A 20,634-nucleotide genomic window follows, 5' to 3' on the forward strand; every position below is an offset into this window, starting at 1 on the left:
TTATTGCCCTTTATAGTCAATTTTTTACAATTTTCATAAATTTTGTAATTTTTTGTAAATTTTTACAAAGTATTTTCCACTGTAATTACCGGGCCAAGTTCATTATAGATAGAGATAGTAGTAAGGAGTAAGAATGTTCAGTAAAGTAAGATCTACAAACACATGACCATCACCAAAACACAATTTTGTCATGAATCCATCTGTGTCCTTTGTTTAATATGCACATAGACCAAGGTGAGCGACACAGGCTCTTTAGAGCCTCTAGTTTTTGTGTAAGCAAAGCGTGATCAAAGAAAACATAAATACATATGGAAACAAGGTGTATTGACTTTTTAGGTTTGCCAACATTTTATAGTTATATTTGGAATCATATTTCAATGATTGGTTTTTGATTGACAAACTGATTCTTATTATTTACAGATATTTGTTGCTAATGAAGCCAGCCAAGTAAGATTGGTAGGACGAACCAATGATCTGTCAGACCCTAGTGCTACTGCTACAAGTCTTCTTGAGTATGTACACTAATATTTTTCTTAACATTTCATACATAAATCATAAACTGTTTTTATTTTCGTAGAAAATAATTTTCAATGTTAAAAAATTGTAGAAAAATGAAAATCCCATTTTTAAGCCACACTGAAGCAGAGGGGACTTTAAGTGTTACCCTTGTCAGTCCTTCTGTCCCGCCCGTTAGTTGCATACGTCCCCAAAATTTGTTTCCATTCGTTACTTTTAGTTTGCCTCAACCAAATGTTATGAAACTTATACACAATGCTTATTGTCTCAACTACATGAACCTGCTTCTGTATGCGGAAGTTGACTCATGCATATTTACAAGTGAGGGCATCTGTGGCTCATAAACACATTTTCCATTTATTTCTGTTAGATTTTACATGAAACAATTTGTACATTTTGAAAAAAGGTAGGAATGCATGGCTGTGATCATTTCATAATTAGATTAGAATTTTTTTCATTTTTAGGTATCATTTGAATTGTGTACCTAGTGTGCTCAGATATAAACCAGAAAGTTTCAGTGATAATTGTTAATATAATTTTTCATGAATATTGTCTTTTATGTTAAGAGTGATGACAGATTGCTAGATTGAAATAAACTTATTCATATATATTTTTCAGGGATTTAAGTGCAAGGGGTGGTAGTTCATTACATATTCAGAGAACTAAGATCCAGTATCACACCACATTATCTGGTGAGACAGTTCATGCACAGTAAGTACTCAACAGACTTTATATTGGAGTCTCATTCAATTAAATAAGATTGACAGTAAAGTGTCTGAACATTTTGACAAGTTCAGTCTGCACAAAAATCTTTTCAAACTTTCTAGTCCGAAAAACCAATATTCCAAAATTTTCCATATTGACTGAAACAAAGATTTGCAAAAACCTACTGGTCTAGATAAAAATTTACTCATCTGGTGCATGGGACTAGTAGCTAACGGTGCAGACTGCGAGTTTGAAGCAGATTTATACCACTTAAAGTAAATTTTAGAGACATTGAAGAGCTTATTTGAAGTGAATAACTTATTTTAACAATAAATAGTTCATTATATAACAGACAAGAGCATGTTACAGTCTCCTTAGATCATTTAAATCTGCTTTCATACATTTATTACCATGGTATTGGAATGTTTCAGGACAGATATATGTTTTGTGGTGATTAAGAATGACAGAGTATTAGACTCACAAAAGGGAACAGCTGAAATATCATCATCAGCATATACAGATATCTTATCTCAGTTTAAAGTGGGGGATGCAGGGGTGAGTTTACATTCTCTCATCTATCTATTCAATTCAGTGTACTCATATCCCCTTATGCACACATTTTACTGGTACCCACCTCTCAACTCACTGGCTGATCAAACCATTGATCCAATATACTGATTGATGGATGGTTCAGTGTCATTTATTTGTGTACCCATTTAACTTTGTAATGGTATCTTGACAATTTTTTATAAATTTATCCAGATGGTTCATTTATACCAAAGATGCTTTTTCAGTCATAGTGTTATGAATTATTTGTTATAATGTATCTAAATGAAAAATCCTTTCCTTACTTTTATATATCTTTTCTTCTTAAATAACTTTTTTTTTTATATATATACAGAGCGTGGCCATAAGTATTCGTCACTTGAGATTTTTCCCTATATATTTCATATAAAACTACATTTTTCAAAACAATATTTTGGGGTCATTTCTTGTCTGATTTTAAGCAACTTGGTACCAATAGAAGCAGAATTATCACAGGTTTATTTGTTTTGTTTGTTTGTATTTTCGTTGTGGATCATTTTCATTTTCTCACGAGATGTGTAACTTTTTTTAGTCGAAGGGGACTTTAGGTTTGCACTCCGTCCATCTGTTTGTCTGTCCGTCTGTCTGTCCTTCTGTCAGTCCGGCAAATCAGTTTTCCACACTTTTTTTCTTCATGCTTGAAGATATTGATTTGATATTTGGTATATTGTTTTATCATGACAAGTTACAGATCAAGTTCGAATTTTGTTCCAGTCTGATAATTTTGTGCAGAGTTATAGTCCTTGGACTTAGAAAATTCACTCAAATAATCAGTTTTCCGCACTTTTGTCCAGGAGAAGTCCTGTACATTTCAAAATAGCAGCTCAAGACCAGGGTTCACCTCCTAGAATTGGGGTCACCTATGTTGAAGTAAACATCACCAGTGGACAGTTGGATGATGGATTACCCTACTGGACTCGTCCAGCACCAGACACAATACTCCAAATACAGGAGGCACGTTTATTTATATGTTTAGATTACTATTACCTTATCAACTTTACCTGATTAAGAATTAATAAGACATGATATCTATATCTGTGGCCATATTAGCACCTGCATGCATGTCCACGGCAATTTCTTACAATATGACATATAGCCATTTAACTTGGTGTGCTGGTACATCTTTTTTTTTCTTTTTCTTTTTTTTAGTCCCCTACTAGTCCCCTACCGATGAAGTCGAAGGGGACTTTAGGTTTGCACTCCGTCTGTCTGTCTGTCTGTCCATCCGTCAGTCTGGCAAATCAGTTTTCCACACTTTTTTTCGTCATGCTTAAAGATATTGATTTGATAATTGGTATATAGTTTTATCATGACAAGTTACAGACCAAGTTTGAATTTTGTTTCGGTTTGATGATTTTTTGCAGAGTTATGGTCCTTAGACTTAGAAAATTCACTTAAATTATCAGTTTTCCGCACTTTTTTTCGTCATGCTTGATGATATGTATTGACTTGATATTTGTTATATAGTTTACACCATGACAAGTTATAGATCAAGTTAGCAGTTTGTTCTAGTACAATTAATTTTTAAAGGGGCACTAGCTATGAGATATATAAAAAATCTAAAGTACGATTTTTGTTTGTTCAATCATTAATGAAAGTGAAATAGTGAAATAATTATTCGCTTTTAGCAGCCAGTATGGTTCAATTTTGTCAAAATAAGCTAAGAAACGTTGATGATGAATTATTCACTTGCAAGTGAATAATTCGACCTCATTGAATCCGTATTCATGTGAACTTCAATATAACCCCTTAGCTAGAGATGGATAACGCATGAATTGTCCGTGTAAAGTTATTTAAAGGAAAAGAATGTCAACATTGAAAGTGAAACAAAGGTAAATCATTTGATCGACTGATTTGATCCACAAAAAAACATTTTTATACAGGTAAAAACGATGATAAACATATATTTTTAATCTAAAATATGAAATTAAACAGACCATGCAAAATCTAATTGCACGAGTTGCTTAATCTGTTTATATCTATATTTATGTTTAAATCGCTTATATGGTCATCGGAGGTGTTCGGGGGTCAACTCGATAGTTAATTAGATGGTGTCTAGACTAAAATACACTCGAAACGATACTACATATTATTGAGATCATGACCTGTAAACTGTTTATTTAAGACTTTCAATAGTTTGGACAGATGTTTTACATTGTTATTAATCAAATATGAGAATTTGAGTCAAATCAGTGAACATGAATTTGACAGCTAGTGCCCCTTTAACCGGTAGGGGACTATGTATTGCCATGCAATACTCTCAGAATGCTTGTTTTATCTGTGTTCACATCAAAAGAAAACAGAAACAACCTTAAATAAAACTATGGCCAAATAAACAAATATTCTTTAGACAATTCTTCGTCTTTTAATGTTTTGTTTATATCAATCCAACCATAAATGCTTTCAAAATATTTTTTGGAAAAAATGTGTTTTTATATGAAATATATAGCAAATAAATGCAGGTGAATACTTTTGGCCAGGCACTGTATTAGCCATATAACCTATGTCATGTTTAACAAATTTAAAGAATGGTGCAAGCGTCTTAACTGATGTTCGGTTTGACTTTTTTATTGTATAAATTTCAAGATTGTTATAGTTTAATCAAAGTAGACTGATATGATTCATTTAACATCATAATCATACTGATGAAGGATATCTGTTATCCGAAATATTTATAAATAATTACATTTATAGTTTCCTTTTTTTTGTTATTGGTGTTGATTTGTACACTTTTTAGGCGTTTATATATTTTATTTATTGTGTACATGTATCGTTACTCGATCTCGCGCCGTTGTGGGAATAATCGTTGACTATTATTCAGACGTTTTATATATATATATATATTCTAGGCACTTTATATATATATATATATATATAACCAGTCTAAAAGGGTACAACATCACCAAAAAATGACAATAAACGAACAAATGTAACTATAAATATTTCGGATAACAGATATCCTTCATCAGTATGAGCACGATGTAAAATGAATCAGATCAATCTATTCTGATTATTAAACTATAGCAATCTTGAATTCTATACAATAAAAAAAGTGAAACAGTTTCAACCGAACATCATATGTAGAGACGCTAATAAATTTTTAAAATTTCCAAAAAATGACTCACAGACATGCCTAAAATGAAAATAGTAATTAGAGATATGAACTGACACAACTCTAAAATTCCAAAATGACGTCAGTTAAGATGTTACAAAAACTGCGTGTAAATACATTCCCAAAAAAACAGCACTGATCGATATAAGCTGGTAAAATATGTCAAGCAGAGGCTGCGTATTTATCATCCCAAATAAATAGCAGTTTTATAATGAAAAGAAAAAATAATAGTAAATTTGGGCTAAGGTTAAAAAATTGGACGTGGATGCGTACTTGGACATCCCTACCAAATGAAAAGAACCCTGGTATTTAAACTAGTAAAATTAAAAAAATTCCAAAAGAATCCTTAAAACTGTAAGGGTCAAGTAAGGAGTAACTGGAAACAAATGATGTCAGGAAAATGAGTGATGGTAGGGAAAATGAGTGACTCATTCTATGTTTTCTCGTAGGAATTGAACAAGGATCTCTGATACAATACACAAAGTATTCTTTTAGTGTACAGAAATGTTCATCATCTCTTCAGTATAATTTCAGGATGCTAATCTATTTTTAGAAGCATACAATCACTGTAAATTAATATATGTATATATATATATTTAATTTGGATAAAGAATCTGTCTGGGTTAAATGTATTTGGAAGTGCTTAACCCTCCCCTAACCTGGGACAGCAGTGTTACAGCACAACATAACAACAAACTGAAAAAATCAGTTGCAAGTGATTGTTTTGTCCCTTTGTTTCACACACTTTGAAACATCATTCATCCATGATTCAAAGACTAATTGCAAATTACAAAGAAATTTAATTGTATGAATTCATGGATTGTCATATTATTATTTTTCAGCCCTGTGACCCTCCCACCAGGAAATCTACATATGATGCCTACTGGTGGATATTGGTAGCCTTTGCTATTTGTATGTTTATAATTGTCCTGGTCCTTATTGTGTTAGTGGCAATTTTCTATAGAAAGTAAGTATAAAATTGAGTGGTCAGGTTACATAATAATTTAAAAAGATGTAGAAACTCAAGTTCAAGACAATCATGTATCCATGTTATTTCAATTGTGAATTAAACAGAGGTGTTGATAAAGTTACTAATATTTAATTGTCATGAAAAAAAAACATGATAGGAAGAAAAGTGGGAATATCACTCTTTTTTCTTTATATATCAACAATCTGTAAGTCCTTGTTTTCCTCTCTTATCAATATCCTCTTTGATTATCTCCCCTTGGAAATATTTTTACACAATTTATGTTTTATACTTTACAAGACTATGTGGGTAAGATAAACGTATTTTTTTGTTTACAGTTACAGACAGTATATGGATACAAGAAAACAATGTAAGTATTAAATAAAGGCAACAGTAGTATACCGCTGTTCGAAATTCATAAATCGATTGAGAAAAAAAAAACAAATCCGGGTTACAAACTAAAACTGAGGGAAACACATCAAATATAAGAGGAGAACTACGACACAACAGAAACACAACATTAAAATGTAACACACACAGAAACGAACTATAATATAACAATGGCCATTTTCCTGACTTTGTACAGGACATTTTAAGAAAAAAATGGTGGGTTGAACCTGGTTTTGTGGCATGCCAAACCTCCCGCTTTTATGGCAATGTTAAATATAACATTAAAATGACAACATTACATGACAGGACTACAATACAAATAAATGGGAGAACATATAGGACATAGAAACAAATGAATAATAGCTAACAAAGGGTACCAGGTTTAAAATTTAATACGCCAGAAGCGCGTTTCGTCCACACAAGACTAACCAGTGACGCTCAGATGAAAAAAGTTTGAAAGCCAAAACAAGTACAAAGTTGAAGAGCATTGAGGACCAAAAGTTCCAAAAAGTTGTGCCTAATACGGCTAGGGTTTTCTGCCTGGGATAAGAACATCCTTGTTATTTAGAATAATTCATACTTTTGCAAACAGTAAATTTTTATAAAATGACTATATAATAGATATACGTGATAAAACCGAAGTGGTGACTAACTACAGAATAAAACCAGCACATAAAAATTCACAGCCGAGTTAGCCAAAGCGATAAACGCACAAAGTGACGTCACATTTGAATTTCAAAAAATTTCCCCAAAAAATAGGATAGAATTAGGATAGAATTCAAGATTAGATTTGTAATACTGATATAACATTTATTAATAACAATGAAAATTACAATACTAATTAATATCAAATTGTGGTAGTAATTAGATAATTAATTATTGTATTATCTAGCTATGTCGGTGTTTCTTCTAAATCAAACTGTAAACCAAATATATCGTATTAATTTATATTAGTTGATCCAAACTAAAATCTAATAAATGAACTGGGTGATTAATTATCTTTACCATAACACACGAATACAACAGAAAAAAAATAAGATTTACAACTACAAACAATAAGACATTTGACAAAATCTGATGAGAATAACAAATATAACATCAAAACTAAATACATGAATTTTGGATAGAAAAGTACCGTGACACGTCTTATAGCAATGCGAATTCACACTCAGCAAAACAGTCACAATCGGGAATAAGTCATGTTCGGTAATTAAAAGATCAAGAAGTAAAGACAAATTATTATTAAAAGATGTTTGTGTTGTCATCAAATTCAATTCCTTAGAATCAAATACAGTAAAATCTGCATATTATATCACCTCTATTAAGTGAAAACCTGTCATGACAGATCACCATCTTCTTGTCCTGCTATAGAAATACTTATGCATTTTGAACCTCAATTTAAATGTCATCTATTAATATTATGTCAGTTTTCTGTAATCCAGAGGTGACTTTTTTATGATAGTGCGGGTGGGGCAACCGTGTACTATGAACACATTCTTGTTCTGTATTAAGATAACATTTTAGTAATTGACACACAATTCAAAATAGTTGATATAACATTTCAAAACTTATTTTTTACCAAATTTTTGCTATTTTAGTTGAAAAAATGTATGTTTAGAAAGATAGGGCATATCATGATTTTGAACATGCTTTCTTTAATATACTGTTAATGTTTGAAACCTCTAGAAATGGAAAACTCAGACCATGAAATATAGTTTCATATGAGGGGGCAATTAGAAAAGTAATAGGTAGTAGTCTTTTGCATAATTAGACCAAAGTCTATTTGTTCATACTGTTAGTTGGTAAAATTTATATTTCTGGAAAAAAACAGCTTTTTTCAATGTGCAACAATATCTTATTATTTTCAGATTTAATACAAGATTGATAAATGAGAGAAGATTGTCTCAGGAATACTTGTCTATTTTATTGTGTAATTGAGTGCTACTTATTTGTGATACAGAACTCATTATAAACAACAAGGATTACTTTATTGAAAACAGTGCCATTAACACAACAGAAAGAAGAAGGTAGTCAATATTCAAAACAGCATTTTCAATTGATCAAAAACAATGGAGTGTCAGGGATCTCCTGCAATATCTACTGTGTGATTTCTGCTTTGTATTATGAGGTACACCCATTTTAGTTAGATCTTCATATATTTTCAATTTACAAAAGTTATATTGATGTCATTGTACTATATGGAAGGTGTCCCATTTATCTTGAGGACATTATGCAAGCAATAATCAAATAATTTTGATATTTTGATTATAAATTTGTTTTGTTTATAAACCTGAATGGTAAAATCTTGCCAAGTAACCCTATTACCATCCAGAACTAAGAATAAAAGAAAAATGCTGTAGAAAATACTTTATTTTCAGTTAGTTATAAATGTTGTCCTTAATTATAGATCTTGTTTGTGTGAGAGTGTAATATCTATAAGATTTACTAGCAATCCTTTTATTTTTACGATTTTGATATTTGATTTATTACTGTGATAAGTTATGTATCTGTTGAATGAAACTTGAAATTGTTACATTATGTCAAAACACAAATTCTTTTGTTGGTGATCAGAATTTAATTGTTTATAATTCTTATAACCCCGATAGCCATAGAAAGGGTATGTGTATTCTCTATGTTTAGTACACCTGTTCATTTATAAATTTTTCTTTGCTTCAATTGTCAGACTACATCTCCTAGAAAACTATTTTTCAGCCGAATTTAAAAAAAATAGCAACATTGCATGGTTGTATTTCTAGTGTTTGGTTTCATGTATTATGTTCAGGTGGTTTTGAAGTCAGATTTGTAAATTCTCCTGCACATTAAATTTTCTCCCTCCAAACTACAAAAAACTATAAAACAGCAGAACACCAAAACATGTGGAAAGTCTTTGGAAGGACAGCTTATTCCCTTTCTTTTTTGGTTGTGATTTGATAGTGTATATTTTGTCTTGAACGGTTTGTCTTTCATGTTAATTGAATATCAGTGTAGCATAATAATTTGAAGTTTTATATATACTTAAGAATTTTATGTATTATATTTGTACATATATGGCTGTAGATGATTATTGTTTTACATTATATTTATTGTATTTTGTATAGATGTTTTGTACAAACAAACATTCCAAATAAATTATATATTTTAGTATTTTCAAGTTGTTTTTATCTAGCCTGTTAATGTCCATTTTGTGATAAACTACACGCTCCTTCATCTTATAGAATGTATTAACTATTTGAATAAATCTATCAACATCAGAAGTAATAAAAGTTAGGCTTTCCAAATTGGCTTATTCTCTGACTGTCTTAAAATGGTCATTAATCAGACACAGTCAAATGTTTGGTTTAGCATAGCCACTTTTATAACTAAATCGTAGTTTATCTCAAATTAACTATGCTTACTCAGGGTTACCATATCTCAACCAGGGTCGTCTCTGCTTAAATTCAAATGGAAAAATATTTACAGTATTTTCTTAAAAAATATTGACATAATCCCTTTTGCGGTTTAATTTGTCAAATTTTAAGAACAAACTGATTTAGCTGAGATATTTCTGGTTTTACGGATGCTCTTGTACCAGGTTTATTTCAAATTTAAACTATGCAGAACTGTTTTAGTGGACTTCAAGCATATTTCTTCCTTTCATCAATAACATGTATAGCAGTAACTGTGGGAAAGGAAGGTGTCTTCATGGCATGCAAAACTATATATATATTTTTTAAATTTACATGTTCAATCAATCATTTAACCTTCAATGCAGAAGGTCAGAGGTCATACCGCCATCTTCAATGCCATTTGGCATTTCACTATGACATCCTGCCAAAAATCTATCAATATTTCAAAGGATAAAAAAGTTGTGTTCTTGACACTTAAATGTCCCCACAATTTACACCTGGAATTTAAGTTGAAGGAAAAGATCAAACGAAGGTCATGCTTATTTTCAACAAAAGGTTTTATCGAAATGCAACTTTATGTCAAAGGAAAAATGTCCTGGGTATGGTTGTATGAAAACCAGAAAAGATGAAGTTTTTAGTAAGAGTGGATAACGTTTGTTTCCCTTGCAAAGTCTGTGCATTTTGAATGGTCCATTCACCCTCATATTTGAAAGATTGGTAAATATCTTAGAAATGCTTCAGATCCCAACAATTAAACAATGCATCATATGTTTTGTGCTTGAAAGACATGCCCCTCTCTTATTTTTTTATATCGTAAATCTACTATATGTTTATATGATTATGTGTTTACAGTTTCAAAGATGATACAAAATTATAATGACTTAAATTCACATCTTATAAGTTACTCATATTGTATTTAAAGCACTTTAACGTTACTTTTAAGTAATATATGTTTTTCTAACGATTATAAAAGATGGGCGAAAGATACCAGAGGGACGTCATGGCTAAAAAAGAAAAAGACAAACAAACAATAGTACACAAAATACAACATAGAAAACTCAAGACTATATTATAAGCAACACGAACCCAACCAAAACTTGGGGGTGATCGCAGGTGCTCTGTAAGGGTAAGCAGACCCTGTACCACATGTGGCATCCGTCGTGTTGCTTATGTAAGTACGGACCGGTAAAAGGTCACACTCATAAAAAGGGGAAGCGTTTATAGTGACTACATTAATAGGAGCATATCTGCTATCTCTCATAAATTATGAGGCTGGTATCAGCGATGCTTATGATTCGTGCAAAGCTATTTCTCTTGTCTATATATACATCAGGTTTCATAAAATGTGAAAGTATCATGACATTCTGTCCTATGTTCATTGTACAGCCCACAATAAATTTCACTAGGGTTTGAAATATGTATGTTCCACAGCATGAATGTTTTTCGTCACATCTTTCTCAGGAACTACATCATAAGGATTTCTTAAATTTGTTTTCAGGATTTATATAAGTCAGCTAAACCGTACGATGCTTTTTCAGATTCATCCCTCAACAACTTCCTGTTAACCGAACACTAACATTGGGCGGCGAGGGTATCATTAGTGAGCAGTATCAGTTGCTCGCAGTTTATAACTTGTTTGTATAAGTGAATTTGAGTCGAATTTTTTACAAATTGTAATTCGTACAAAATTCGACTCAAATTCACTTATATCTTGTATAATAATTTATAGTAAGGATTTTGTTATTTCAAAATCATTGAAATAATTTTTATTCAATGACCACATAATAAACCTTATTTACAATATAAATTCCAGAAAACCCAGATAGAGATGGGAAATGTAATTGATACATGCATGCCAATTAATATTGTGATAGTACAGTAGAAATTGGCCCAAATGGCAATTCTGATAGAATAATTAAAAATTGGCCTCAGTAACAATTCTGATAGTGTAATAGAAATTGGACCCAGTGACAAATCTGATAGAATAGTAGAAATTGGTTCTAGTGGCAATTAGGACGTCACTGATTTTGAAACACCTATCATACTGTAAATTTAATAGGAAAAGATGAAGTGCAATTCCTAATGCCATAATTTATTACCATACTTAAACAAATGATACATAACTATTTTGTGAATCTAAGGTTTATTGTGGGGTAATTGAATAAAAATGCTATAGTGTGTATCAATACCCTTTTTTTATAACAAAATCCATATTTTAATCATTGTACAAGTCATAAGTGAATTTTAGTAAAATTCTGTACAAATTCCAATTTGTACAGGCACTTTTTGAACAAATTAAAATTTGTACAAAGACAAAATACAAATTGTAATTTCCAATATTGTATATTTTGCTGGTGTGTTTTGTACGTGTGACTTTTTGTGTTTCTTTGGTACATATGACGTGGCTCTGTACTTTTAAACATCCCACCATTATGTTATTAATCTATTATAATGCCATTATGTTATTGTTCTTTTATAATTTTAAAAATAGTTTGAACGACAAAATTATTTCATATCTCTTCCTGTGTGACGTTTACATTCTGACGTCAAACACACGACTCTACACTAGAGTTGGTGTGAACCTTGCCATTCAGTCACAGGACTTCAAATATTTCAATCCTTTATGGGTTGATTTAAAATACATATATAAGTAAGCAATGAATGTGGTTGTTAAATTTGATAGATGCTTTTTTGTGCTTTTTTGTTAAATATTTCTTTTTGTTCTAATTGAGATTGTGACATGTTGATGACTGCTGTATCCCTATTTTGACAATTTTACCTATTATGTCTGTTTTGTTCACGCATCGTTGTAAATATAATGGATTTTGATGCGACTGTCATACAAGTGAGAGGTTTAGCGCTATAAAATCAGGTTCAATCCACCATTTTCTATATTTGAAAATGCCTGTACCAAGTCAGGAATATGACAGTTGTTATCCATTCGTTTGATGTGTTTCATCATTTGATTTTACCGTTTGATTAAGGACTTTCCGTTTTGAATTTTCCTCGGAGTTCAGTATTTTTGTGATTTTACTTTTTAGCTCACCGGGGCCCGAAGGGCACCATGTGAGCTTATGCCATCACTTGGCGTCCGTCGTCTGTCGTCCGTCGTCTGTCGTCGTCGTCTGTTGTCGTCTGTCGTCGTAAACTATTTCAAAAATCTTCTCTGAAACTAATGGGCCAAAAACCTTCAAACTTTAGCTAAATGTTCCTTAGGGTATCTAGTTTATAAATTGTATCCGAAGTTTTGATCCATCGACAAACACGGCCGCCATGGCTAAAAATAGAACATAGGGGTCAAATGCAGTTTTTGGCTTATATCTAAAAACTAAAGCTTTTAGAGCAAATCTGACATGAGTAAAATTGTTCAATTGGTCAAGATTTATCAGCTCTGAAATTTTCAGACAAATCGAACAACCCATTGTTGGGTTGCTGCCACCGAATTGGTAGTTTTAACAAAATTTTGCAGTTTTTTGTTATTATTTTGAATATTATTATAGATATATATCAACTGTAAGCAGCAATAATGTTCAGCAAAGTAAGATCTACAAAAAAGTTAATATGACCATAATTGTCAATTGACCCCTAAAGGAGTTATTGCCCTTTAAAGACAATTTTACACAATTTTTTCATCAAGTTTGCTAACATTTAAAAATCTTCTCCTCTGAAACTACTGGGCCAATTACCTTCAAACTTTAACTAAATGTTCCTTAGGGTATCTTGTTTATAAATTGTATCCGAAGTTTGTATCCATCGACAAACATGGCCGCCATGGCTAAAAATAGAACATAAGGGTCAAATGCAGTTTTTGGCTTATATCTCAAAAACTAAATCTTTTAGAGCAAATGTGACATGGGGTAAAATTGTTTAATTGGTCAAGATCTATCGGCCCTGAAATTTTCAGACGAATCAAACAACCCATTGTTGGGTTGCTGCCACCGAATTGGTAGTTTTAACAAAATTTTGCAGTTTTTTGTTATTATTTTGAATATTATTATAGATATATATAAACTGTAAGCAGCAATAATGTTCAGCAAAGTAAGATCTACAAAAAAGTTAATATGACCAAAATTGTCAATCGACCCCTTAAGGAGTTATTGCCCTTTAAAGACAATTTTACACAATTTGTTCATCAAGTTTGCTAACATTTAAAAATCTTCTCCTCTGAAATACAGGTGAGCGATTCAGGCTCTTGAGAGCCTCTTGTTATCATACCTCCTTTTGGGAATAAAAAAGTATATACACATCATTTTTTATTAAAATAAATTATAAAGTCTTTCTTTCCAATGTTCCTTTAGTCCACGTCGAAAAAAGCACCAAATTCTGTACGTTCCACAGCAAAATGCTAGTAAAACATTGAAGATAAACAAATATTTTTCAGACAGCTTAGTTTAAACATAATTTATTTGCAAAGTAACAAAAGGTATTGAAACATACAGCTGCAAAATATGTGTGATACTTTCTATTTGTATCAGACAATCAGATATATTAGATTTACTTTTGTCAATATTGCATATGCCTCGAGTTCCAAAGGTATCAATATTATGTAAATTTAGATGACTTTGTTCCTTCTGGCAAATGTTTCAACTCATTGTTCTATAAACATCTAAGAATAGAATAACAATGTTGATGTGTATTTTACCTTTTGTATATGGTGTTCGTATACCATTGGCTTTTTCTATTTTTGTGCATGTGAACTTAATATATAATAAAAACCAAAGAAAATGACAATACAATATTTTAGAAGTTGCTCTCATTATTGTCTAAAAGGAGGACAGATTTATTCCTAAAATAAAATCTGTTCTAGCAATCATTTGAAGAAGAACAACTTAGATTATCTTGTCAGAACTTCTACGGTCACAACAAGGAATGAGTCGATCGCTTAATGCCTTGGTCTGTTTACTATATCTCTCGATTTATAAATGCCAATGTTCCACGATATAAATCTGGCATTATTACCGGTTTATTCGTGCTCCTTTTTTACAGCTACTACTGAATGTGACTGCAAACGATATATGCATAGCTGATAATATTCCGAGGCTTATCCTGTCAACAAACTTGTCACAGTCCGTTTTGAATTCATGTGATTTCATTTATTTTTAGCCCATTCAGTGAATTGCCATGTTATTGATAATTTTGACATTTTTTATTAGGATACACAATAAACCGGTACCTTATCATGGCCTCATTAAACATAAATAGTATATAAAAAATGTATTTGGTTAGTACTCATTTAATTATTTGATTCTGAAATATGTATACATTTCTAAATTAAAAAAAATTCATACAACTTCCATAGCAACTTTCAATAAAGAACGACCTATACTTTTGAGAAAAAAATCAGAAATCAGAACTTAAAATCAATAGATAAAACAATTTTGATGTTTGGCAGCATCTGAACATGCCCTAATTACATTATTCATTACAGCTCACAAAGATGGTTTCCTGATGTTTTATTTGTACAAATACAAAAATACAAATATCTATAAAAACAAGAATTGTTAAAAAAAACACACACAAAAAAAAATGAATAACAAAAGATTACATTTTTAAATACTTAGTACATAACATTCATGGTGAAGTGATTACGGTTCAAAAATGCATAGTAAGACTTTATTAGGGTACACGTATTTTTTATGATGAAGTCTTTCCAATATTGAAAAACAGGGGTCATTATTTATTGGATACATTAAGAGAATTGCTTTTTAAAACTATATCATTCTATAGAATTAGAAATTCTCATGTTTGCGTCTTAATTTTCTCAAAAGTTTTCTTTTATAAATATATGATTTTGTCAAGCGTATTACTACTTTGTTTAGCTACTTTTGGAGATCGGGTATTTTTTTTCAACTTGCTTTGTATTATTTAATTGGTTTATATGATTTGGTAATCAGTAAACTATTGTCGTCTCTAATTTGAACCTTTCAAACATTGTAACTACCATAATATTGTTGACAAATGAAGATAACACATAAGGAAATGTAAACTGTTTTACATTGAGAAGTTTTAGTATCCTTTTATGAATTTTACTTTATTTCCTTTTTAACAGTTTTTTAGCCGATTACAAACCATTGAGAATAGTGATAACGATCGATAAATATTATTACCTATTACTGTAAATTCCGTGTCTTGATTTTTTTTCGGGTAACTGAATATAACCAATAGGATTTTTATGAGTATTTAAATAACTTATTAGATAAATTATATCAAATCAAACACGAGAAATACTGTTAACCAACAATAATTTATTAGAATAAAATATATTTTTGAATTATGATCTCTATAAATCTCAAACGAGAAAGCTAAAAGGTAAAATACCAAAAATACCAAAAATTCAAAACGAAAAGTCCATTATCAAAATATCAAATCAAAAGATCAAAAACATTTAAAGGAATGGATATCAAGTGTCATATTCCTGACTTGGTACAGGCAGTTTCGTATAAAGAAAATAATATGAACCTTGTTTTATAGCTAGCTAAACCTCTCACCTGTGTGACAGTCTCATACAACTCCATTATTTTGAAAACAATGTGTAAATAAACGATGTCTTCCCGATTGTCCCACTTTTTGAAATTACAGGTTAAAAGGTTTTTTTTTTATTCCACAATATATTGCATGTTGTTAACAATTTACTTCACTAGTCCAGCATTCTAGTGAAGGGTCTCTTTATTTTTACAAGAAATCCAGGGTTTCTCTCTGGTTATCAATAATACATTACAATTCATCTAAACTAAATCATAATATTTCATTTTTAATTGTAAATAAATAAGTATGTATGAAATTCTTATTTATCGATATGTATTATCTAGCTTGTTTGGAAAGAAAATATTTTCGGAAATAGTTCGCACTTTCCGTTATCAATTTACTATTATTGTATTAATATCTTTTCCTGGTTTGGAAATTACCAGTTTAATAGTGATTTAAATATGATTAAAAGCTATTCACAGGTATGTATGAATGAACATTAATAAAAAAGGTTAAAAGGTAATGAAATTTTGTAGGAACAATCGGGAAGATGTTTGTGGGACAATTAGGAAATTTATTTGTTGGACAGTCGGGAATTATTTTGATAGTGATTAATTTGTTTGTATAGTGTGCAGCAGGTTATTGCAGGTAACTAATCATTGTAACATGCAAAATATGAAACAAACACAAACATAAAATAATATTTACATTTTTTTTCGCACATATAAAGTACAATTGAAGTACTCTTTTTTAATTGTTTGCATAATATAAAATTTTTTTTAAAATCTAAAAGAAAAACAAATAATCACACATGATGGTATTGGTTTTTTTTTTGTATAAATAAAAGTAACACTTTAGATATATTTTATGAATAAGAAATGTTGTATCATTTAATGAAAAGTGCATTAATCAGAGATGATTTTAAAACTCAGAAATGTTATATATCAGTGAAAAGTGCTTTAATTTGATGATTTAAGAAAAAACATATTTTAAACATAAATAAGATTTATATCAAATTATAGTTTGAACAGAAAATAATTACTTCTTGTTTTTTAACAAAACAAACATCAAGTCTCTTGTTTATTCAAGAACATTTCACATCATTAAATAATGTTGGACAATCATGAACTTTTCATGAAGCACAATCAGAACTTTAAAATTTTCTATTTTTAGTATGATTGTATTTTTGTTATAATATTTTAATAAAGTAGAATCCGTTCTATTAATTGTACTGATATTTTTGCAAGTTTATTTTAATCGTTAATTTTCAATACAATTATGTTGAAATAAAATTACATTTTCGTCTGCTAAATTTAGTTGAAGATAATGATATTTTACAGGCAGTATATTATAGCGTGACTCTTAACGGCATTCTTAAATTTTATGACGTCTTCAGTAGGCCAGTCTAGTTATTTAGAGTCCAAACTCTAGTTTAGCAGATAGTTCTCTGCAATGCAGCTGTGGTGATTTAATTACGTTGTTTTGATAATCTCTTGGAACCATGTCTAATGTTGCAGGAAATAGAGATGTATAAATAAAGGCCTCAATCGATTTAATTGAACAAAATACGGATCACAAACCACAAATCAACTATAAGAGGAAACAACAAACATTGAACTGCTACAAACACATATTTACAAACGCCAAAAAACACAGAAACAGCTATTTGATAACACCTGTCATATTTATGACTTGGTACAGGACATACCCACCGTTTTATATGGCAATAATTACTGCTAAAAGATAACATTACGTGACAGTACAAATAATATTCATTCCTAAATATACTGAATTACTGGGCAGAATTTTTTTGTTCTCCAAAGTGTATGGGAGTACACAGTTTTCTCGTTCCCCTCGAAAATCATAATTAAATGTTTTCCGGTTATCTGTTCACTGTTATAGCTGCCAAGATGCTTAAGCAGAAATGGCAACTCTTATTCTTATGTTGTACTGTTACACCATTGTCCCATGTTATGGAATGGTTGGGATCCCGCTAACATGTTTAATCCGCCACATTCTGTATGTATGTGCCCGTACCAAGTCAGGAGCCTGTAATTCAGTGGTTGACGTTTGTTGATGTGTTACATATTTGTTTTTTTTTTTCTTTCATTTTTTGTACATAAATTAGGCCGTTAGTTTTCTCGTTTGAATTGTTTTACATTTGTCATTTCAATGCCTTTGACTATGTACGGTATGGGCTTTGCTCATTGTTGAAGGCCGTACGGTGACCTATAGTTGTTAATTTCTGTGTCTTTTGGTCTCTTGTGGAGGAGAGTTGTCTCATTGGCAATCATACCACATCTTCATTTTTATGTCTTATATTCCCCAAGAGAATCTTATTCCCATGTTCATTATTCTGATATTTGCTTATGTTGTAATTACTTTGATGTCTACGTATACCATCATTCATAATGTCACGAAGAAAATCCTATGTCCATGTTCCTCAACTGGATATCTGCTTACTGTTATTGCTGACTAGATGACTAAGCAGATATACCGTCCTTTATTTTTCCCAAGAAAATCCTATTACCATGTTCGTCATTCGGAAATTCAATATATGTTTGTTTCTGAAGAACTTCATATAAAACCAAAGGTAACTCCTCTGGTAATAATTGTTCATAAAATACAAGAAAAAGAACATTTTTTCCATTTCTTGAGTGAATACTTTCCATTCTAGCCATGTTGTATTCAAACATACAGTAGTAAGACTGCAGAAAAGATCTTGTTATTATACAGATTGTCTTTCGGCTGCTTTCAATTGCATGTATAATGTTATCTGTTATATCTTCTCCTGGAACAAAATCACGGTGATGTAAACATAACTTTAGATTTCCTTTTTCTTCGAGATTTGTGATGCAATCATTCAAAACAAATGCTCGATCTTCATCAGAATATGACACAAAGCCATCATACATAAAGTCCATCTTGTTTTCTGAATGTTTTGTAGACCGAAACCGTTTCTTAAACTTTGTTTTATAATATAAGAAGTGAATTCTTCCTCTAAATGTGTAAAAAATGAAACGAAGTTTCTGTCTGTGTCTGTGAATAGAGATTGTAACTAATATTGCTATGAAGACAAATATTGCAGAACATGTGATAATTATTGACATTGAAAAATTCAAACAGTCACGCTGTAGATCGATTATAGTTCCTTTTTTAAGTGAATTTAATGCCAGAATGCTTCCATTGTCAAATCTGCATGTGTATGTATCAAAGTTTATGAAACGATGACTACGACTCCACGTCCAATTTAAAAATGGGATTCGGTAACAGTTACATCGAAATGTATTGTTGCTGAAGTCAACCTTTATACTTTTACTTATCTCGAGAAGTCTGTCAATGTTGTTCATTGATCCGTCATCCAAAAACCGGATGGTATTGCTTGACAAGTCTAAAATCTCTAAATCTACTAAATGAGATAAGTCAAAACTCACATCTGTCAGCTTATTATAACTTAAATCAATTATGCGCAGATACGGTTGGTCAACGAACAATTTGGAGTATAGATGCTGGATTGAATTCTTTGAGAGACAAACATACTGAAGTCTGCTTATTTCTGTTAGCATGTAGCTATTTTCCGCTAAGAACGGACCAAGTGCATTACCCTCTAAGTTCAGAAATGTAACAAACGTTAGATTAAGATAGATCTTATTTATCTGATTGTAACTTAAATCAAGACTTTGCAAACTGAGTGGTGCTGGTATAGAACTTTCTTTACGGAAAGAGCGCGTTCCAGCACAACGGTCATTGTTTGTAAGATGAAGTTCACGTATTGGAGTTTCAAACAGCATAACATTAATATCTTTCCAAGGCACCATTTCTCTTACAAGAACACTATTCATTTTCAGGACTTTAATTTGTGTCATGGAAAAGCTTGAAATGATATCAATCAATGTATAAGGCTTAGATAAAAGGTCATAGCAAACGAAGTCTAGTTGCACATATTCAAGCTTGGTTAAAATACGAAAAGTTCCAGTCTCTATGAACATAACATTGCAATCTATAATGCTTAAATTAGTCAAATTTGGCGTGTATTTGAATGTGTCATTATTTAAAGAAAAATTACAGACAACACTAAAAATAAGTGAAGAAAGATTATGTAAAGAAGAAAATCCAATCCCTAGTATTCTTTCCTTATCGGAATTAACATCTAATTTAAGCATATCCAACATTTTCAAATCTTTGACTGTTTCATCCGGAAGAATGAACGTACCAAGGACTTTCCGTTGAGGATTATTCTCTAGAACAGAAAGTTGTTTAAGTGACTCTAAAGGTTTAAAACACCCAGGTGGTAACTGTTTCGTATTATATCCTAGGTTATTATTTTCTAGTACTAGAACTTGAAGGTTATTAAGTCCTAAAAATGTCTTTTCATTTAGTGATTGCAACTCGTTAAATGATAGATCCAGTATGTTGAGATCACTTAAATCTTTAAAGGTATGATTTGCTATTTCTTTCATTTGATTAAACATTAAGTTCAGCTTACGCAACTTTGTAAAACCAGCGAA

General features: G+C 30.9%; 2 protein-coding genes across 2 annotated transcripts in view; one reads left to right on the plus strand and one right to left on the minus strand.

The window, feature by feature from the left end:
- Positions 1-9,419, plus strand: part of LOC127709630 (protocadherin Fat 4-like) — a 75,117-nt gene extending 65,698 nt beyond the window's left edge. The window contains exons 34-39 of the mRNA XM_052215235.1: positions 421-512; positions 1,135-1,227; positions 1,653-1,776; positions 5,761-5,885; positions 6,224-6,255; positions 8,144-9,419. Of these exons, the coding sequence (XP_052071195.1) occupies positions 421-512; positions 1,135-1,227; positions 1,653-1,776; positions 5,761-5,885; positions 6,224-6,255; positions 8,144-8,160 (483 nt within the window). The 3' untranslated portion in view covers positions 8,161-9,419. The remainder of the gene's footprint in view (positions 1-420; positions 513-1,134; positions 1,228-1,652; positions 1,777-5,760; positions 5,886-6,223; positions 6,256-8,143) is intronic.
- Positions 9,420-18,609: 9,190 nt separating this feature from the next.
- On the minus strand, positions 18,610-19,236 carry LOC127709631 (toll-like receptor 4). Its single transcript, XM_052215236.1, has one exon. The coding sequence runs from the start codon at positions 19,234-19,236 to the stop codon at positions 18,610-18,612; it is 627 nt and encodes a 208-aa protein (XP_052071196.1).
- Positions 19,237-20,634: the final 1,398 nt, after the last annotated feature.

This window comes from Mytilus californianus, unplaced genomic scaffold (genome assembly GCF_021869535.1).
Source record: "Mytilus californianus isolate M0D057914Y unplaced genomic scaffold, xbMytCali1.0.p SCAF_7, whole genome shotgun sequence".
Classification (NCBI taxonomy): Eukaryota; Metazoa; Mollusca; class Bivalvia; order Mytilida; family Mytilidae; genus Mytilus; species Mytilus californianus.

What these genes read in the sequence shown, in the direction of transcription:
- LOC127709631 (XM_052215236.1), bottom strand. Translation starts at nt 19,236, where the DNA reads ATGTCAATAATTATCACATGTTCTGCAATATTTGTCTTCATAGCAATA.